The sequence below is a fragment of the Littorina saxatilis genome, linkage group LG8, assembly GCF_037325665.1.
Source record: "Littorina saxatilis isolate snail1 linkage group LG8, US_GU_Lsax_2.0, whole genome shotgun sequence".
Taxonomy (NCBI): domain Eukaryota; kingdom Metazoa; phylum Mollusca; class Gastropoda; order Littorinimorpha; family Littorinidae; genus Littorina; species Littorina saxatilis.
The window spans coordinates 39,671,714-39,677,874 of record NC_090252.1 but is presented as its reverse complement, the minus strand read 5'-3'; the positions used below and the strand labels follow the sequence as shown (position 1 = coordinate 39,677,874).

The following is a 6,161-nucleotide window of genomic DNA, read 5'->3' as shown; positions in this document are numbered from 1 at the left end:
AGACTCAGGCACACACATTAACACAAGGACAGACATATAGACTGATAGGCAGACTGAAAAACAGACAGATACACACGCGCTCATTTTTTCTCGCTCTTTCTCTCTGTCTCACACCAAAAAAAAAACTCAAACACACACACACACACACACACACACACACACACACAGAGACACACACACACGTACAAACACTCGCACGCACGCAAGCACGCACGCACACAAGCGTGCGCGGGCACACACAAAACACCAACATACACTGGTTCATTCCATAACGAAAGGTTTTATCAGAAAATGTTGAACCAGAAAATGTTTGTCATGGTAAGGGATCAGGTTGAATAAGAAATAATTTAAAAAAAAGATGAATATGTTCAAAGCGTAATTGGTAATGACTCAACAGCACAATGGCGAAGATTACACACACACACACAACCACACACACACACATACACATACAACCACACACACACACAAACACACAACCACACACGCACACACACACATACTCTCTTGAAAAACAACAACAAAAACATGACAGAATAGAAACATGAGAACAAATAAATCCCATTACCTTTCAAAACCAAAAAAATCAAACCCACAGTTACTACGAAAAACAAGTGGTGCATGTATTTGTAGGAATGAACTTGTGCTCTACAAAAATTTAAAAAAAAAATAATGTGTTGGCGTTTTAGCGCATTAAAACGTGTGTTGTTGTTGGTATTTGAACTGATTTAAAATAATGTGTCGTTTTTGTTTTAGCGCATTCAAACGTGTGTTGTTGTTGGTATTTGAACTGATTGGAAATGGTTTTTTAGCGCATTCAAACGTGTGTTGTTGTAGGTATTTGAACTGATTTAAAATAACGTGTCGGTTTTTTTAGCGCATTCAAACGTGTGTTGTAAGTATTTTAATTTATTTTTATTTGTTTGTTTCTACATTTCTGGTGCCGCCGTCTACCTGGAGCTTCCTGTCTCCTCCACTGGCGTTTTCAGCGTAAGTTTTCCTTTCTGGGGCGCCAGGTTCATCATAGGCTGAAACCCCAAAGGCATTTTTTCATCATCGTCGTCATCTTCAGCTCTAGCTTTCTTTGATCGGGAGGTGCGCGTGCTCGGAGAAAACCTAGAAGAGGGTTTTTTTTTAGTTGACATGGCAGAATCGGTGCTCATGTGACCGGAAGTGACGTCATCAGCGACCGGCATCTTGAGTAAGGTCTGGTGATGAAGCTCGTACCCGGCGACAGAAGTCGCTCCGGAGGACAGGGGTGAGAGAGTCAGGAAGCCAGGCACGTCAGAGGGGGTTATGTTGTAGTCTTCGCCGCCATCTCCGACATGGGCCTGCTTTGGGGCCGTGTGATGGTGACCATCGTGGCCAGAGGTATCTGGAATCCAAAACAAATTTCATTTAGTTTCATTTACTCTTTTATCCCAATGCTGATCGTTATAGGCAGAGGTATATATCTGGAATCCAAAACAGATTTCATTTCTTTTTATTATATTTACTCTATTATCCCAATGTTGATCGTAGCCAGCGGTATCTTGATTTCATTTCATTTTTGTTTCGTTTACTCTATTATCCCAATGTTGATCGTAGCCAGCGGTATCTTGATTTCATTTCATTTTTGTTTCGTTTACTCTATTATCCCAATGTTGATCGTAGCCAGCGGTATCTTGATTTCATTTCATTTTTGTTTCGTTTACTCTATCATCCCAATGTTGGTCGTAGCCAGCGGTATCTTGATTTTATTTCATTTTTGTTTCGTTTACTCTATTATCCCAATGTTGCTCGTAGCCAGCGGTATCTTGATTTCATTTCATTTTTGTTTCGTTTACTCTATTATCCCAATGTTGATCGTAGCCAGCGGTATCTTGATTTCATTTCATTTTTGTTTCGTTTACTCTATTATCCCAATGTTGATCGTAGCCAGCGGTATCTTGATTTCATTTCATTTTTGTTTCGTTTACTCTATTATCCCAATGTTGATCGTAGCCAGCGGTATCTTGATTTCATTTCATTTTTGTTTCGTTTACTCTATTATCCCAATGTTGATCGTAGCCAGCGGTATCTTGATTTCATTTCATTTTTGTTTCGTTTACTCTATTATCCCAATGTTGATCGTAGCCAGCGGTATCTTGATTTCATTTCATTTTTGTTTCGTTTACTCTATTATCCCAATGCTGAGAAATTCGGGTCGTTTTCTCCCAGTGGAAAGCTAGCAGCAACAAGAGTCGCGCTACCTATAGGTATGTGCGTGTTTAGGTGTACGTAATCAGCCACCTGCACTTGTGGCAGAATGACCGAGATCTTTTACGTGCCACTGTGGTGACACGAGGGTGGGACATGGATACCATCTCTGAGTCTTTTGACTCGTGTCCGTCCCTGCCACGGAACCGACAAACAGTAATGGCGGGTGATCGCTTATTTCTGAATGTTGCTTCTTGTAACAAACGGAAGGGCGCAGTGGCCTTGTGGAAAATACGCCATGCAGCCTCCTATGCGAAAGGTTGCGGGTTCGAATCCCGACCGCGCCTTGTGGGTTAAGGGTGGAGATCTCCCAGGTCAACTTATGTGCAGACTTGCTAGTGCCTTATCCCCCTTCGTGTGTACACGCAAGCACAAGACAAAGTCCGCACGGAAAAGATCCTGTAAACCATGTGAAAGTTCGGTGGGTTATAGAAACACGAAATCACCCAGCATGCTTCCCACCCCCCCACCCCCCCCCCCCCCCCCCCCCCTCGCCTCCCCGAAAAGTGGCGAATGGCTGTCTGAATGGCGGGGTAAAAACGATCATACACGAAAACAAATACACCGTGGGAGTTTCAACCTATATGCACGAAGAAGAAGAAGAGTAACAAATACCTGGGGTCCAAGCAGACGACGCGGGAGATCCAAGAGAGTCCGACACACGCCTCGTCACGTCTGCACCCCCTCGTGCAGCACGGGAAGTGCGATCAGCACGGAACCCCAGAGGTCCAGGAAGTTCGTTGTAAGATCCAAGGGAGCTGCTGCCGTCTGCCAAGTCCCGGTTGCCGGGCGGCGCTTTTCTCGAGATGTTATCCGAGACTGTGTCCTCGTCGGTGAGAGCTGAGTCTCTGTTTTCCCAAGAAGGCGTGTTTGGTGCCGCTGTTCGATTTCCGGTTGGCGCTCGTCTCGAGATATGACCCAAGACTGTGTTCTCGTCGGTGAGAGTTGAGTCTCTGTCATCGCAAGAGGGTATGTTGGGTGCGAGTAGCGGTGCCGCTGTTGCTTCGTTTCCGATGTAAAGTCCATTGCGATCTAGGTTGTTGGGCTGTGGCATCAATGTACGCGTGCCGTTGCTGCTGAAGCGTGTCACATGTTGGGTGTTGTAGTCAGGACTGGAATCACTGAGGCTAAGTGACCCCTCCAGCACCTGTGCAAAGAGAAAGGTAGAACTGAAGACTTTATCGCCTGAGAGTTGTTAGCGCAAGTCAAAAGAGACTTTTAAAAGAAAAAGAAGAAAGTATTAAAAAGAAAGGAAGGAAGAAGCAAGGCAACGATATTTAGAAGCATATCCACTTGACAGCCGACAACACCATTACTACATGTACAACTACAACACCACCACACCCCGCCCACCACCCCCCCTCCCCGCTCCCTCACAGACACACACACATGCACAGATACACACACACACACACACACACACACATGCACACACACACACACACACACACACACATTCACACATACACACACACACACACACATACCAAACCCCGACCCCACCCCCCCCCCCCCCCCCCCACACACACACACATCCCCACCCCATCCCCACGCAAACCACTCCCCACCCCCCACCCATACCTCACCCCCGCCGCCACATTACCTGCCCATAGTCCAGCTCGCTCAAATGCAGAGTCGGTTGCCCGTTCACGGGTGTCACGTGTATCCTGTGTTTCACCCGACTGTCATCAGCACCTCCGTCACGTACACTGTCTCGCACACTGTCGCGAGTCTCCCCACCACTCGGCAATGACTTCCTCCTGGGTCGAACATTCCCCAGGCATTGGACCGCCACACAGATTAACACACCTACTGCGCAAGAGAACGCAAGAAGTAGTGACGCGTACACGAACGCAAAAGTAGATGATGCGTGGCAATAAGCCCGTGCCGTTTCCATGGAGCTTGGCCTCCCCTCTTCCGTGACGCAAGCATAGTCGCGACCTTGAACTTGACCTTCGTCGAAATTGACCTCTGTGTGAGCGAACCATTTATAAAGGTCAGCAGTTGAACAGTCGTTTAGGGGACATTGGAACTGGTTCCCCGCTAACCGAATGTTAAAGAGTTGACTTTTTGCCAACCCGTTCAAAAATGCCCTTTCTGATTCTGTCAAAAAAGAGATACCGTTATCCTTCATGTCCAAGAGATTTAGCCGAGAAAGGTCCCGAAGATTAACGGGTATGGACTGAAACTTATTCCCAGACAGCAAAATCTGCTTCACGCTTACTTTCAATGAAAAATGAACACCCTGAAGCTTGTTATTCGATAGGTCCAAAACCTCGAGCCGATCCAAGTTTTTCAACGTGTGATCAGCAAAGTACTGAACGGAGTCGGGACGAAAGTTTACATTGGACATGTTAATTCTTCGAAGCAAAGCGTTCTCTGGACCCAGCAGCTCCAGAGGGGTTCCAGGACTATCGTGTGCGTCCACAAACTGCGAGGGTCTGTTAGTAAAAGAGAAAGTCTCAAGGTTTTCGAATCCGCAGAATGGACATCCGCGGGTTTCTTGCAGAGGACAGCCGTCGAGCCGGATGGTCAGCAAAGGAGAGACTTGCAACCCGCTGAAGGAATCGCTGGTCAAGGACTTGATTTTGCAGGCCGGTAGTTCCAGTGTTCTGAGCTGGGCTAGCTGAGCGAAGTCCTGATGGAATTCCACTGTGCTGAACGTGTCTATGGACAAGTGGCGCAGCTGGGATAGTGGCGTGAACACCTGCTTGGGATACCTGTGAAACACGTATTGACAATGACAATAACCATGGGAATTGCTACAGCAATAACAATAACAATGACAATAGCAATAATAGTAACAACAACCATGACCATAACAAAATGTTATTGTCCATTAAAATGAGTAAATTAAAATACATTATTATGAACGTTAGTGGCCATGGGCTGAAGTCTACTTGAAAATTAGAATAATTATACGTGTAAATGTCGTGGCGTGGACTAAAAACTATCTTGAACAGGATAAACAACAACGAAAAACATAATTTTTTCATGCAGGAATATCTACACATTATGTATGTTCGGTAGGTGCGCGACCTGCGTCGTCGTCATGCCAACTGTGACTTAATGTGTTAATGTCACGTTTGTAGTGACCACGATCAGGAGAAATCTTGTAGTAATTTCATTCCCCTCTCTATTAGAATCACCAGTGACCAACACGGTAGGAGTATTACAGATAGCATCATCATCATCAGCATCAGCAGCAGCAGCAGCAGCGTCAGCAGCATCGTCATCGTCATCGTAATCATCATCATCATCATCATCCCATCCCATCCCATCCCATCATCATGGAATCAATTACAGTCATAATCCTCAACACGACAATCACCGACAACCAAAGACATCACAGTTATTGGCAATATCTGCTAAAGAGACGATAACAAAACCTATAACCAGCCATTACAGTTATCACCATCACCGTTGTCATTTAAACCCCAATCAGGACCACGACCTCACCTGCCTTCTGTTCTGCGGTCATTGTGGTCAAGAAGGAGATAGTTGAGCTTGATCAAGGGCGAGAAGACCTCGGGGGGCAAGGCCTCATGGTCAAGCAGCAGCTGGTTGTCCGACAGGTCCAGGTAGTTCAGCCATCTGTGACCAACCCAAACAAGAGATATCATACGTTATTTGTATTTTTGACCAACATATATGACATTTTACACAGATCGAGACGCTCAGTGTTCCTCCGAGACCGCGCCAGCGTTCGAGGTGAACAATGACTGTCGAGATCTGTGTAAAATGTCACAGTTTGGTCAAAAATACAAATAACATTTATGTATCGATCGATTTTTAGTTAAAATTCCTTTTATTTGTTTATGATTGAACGCACACACATACATGTGCATTATTTTTAGTCTCGGCTAACCGCCTAAACATGAGTTTTTGTCGGACTCATGGCTGACAGAAGGAAGTTCCAATGT

General features: G+C 45.6%; 1 protein-coding gene across 1 annotated transcript in view; it reads right to left on the bottom strand.

Moving 5' to 3' along the window:
• Nucleotides 1-260: 260 nt before the first annotated feature.
• LOC138973508 (uncharacterized) overlaps nt 261-6,161 on the bottom strand; it is a 17,579-nt gene continuing 11,678 nt past the window's right edge. The window contains exons 4-7 of the mRNA XM_070346216.1: nt 5,698-5,832; nt 3,842-4,958; nt 2,854-3,385; nt 261-1,375 (exon numbers count right to left, since the gene is read on the bottom strand). Coding sequence (XP_070202317.1) covers nt 951-1,375; nt 2,854-3,385; nt 3,842-4,958; nt 5,698-5,832 — 2,209 coding nt within the window. The 3' untranslated portion in view covers nt 261-950. The remainder of the gene's footprint in view (nt 1,376-2,853; nt 3,386-3,841; nt 4,959-5,697; nt 5,833-6,161) is intronic.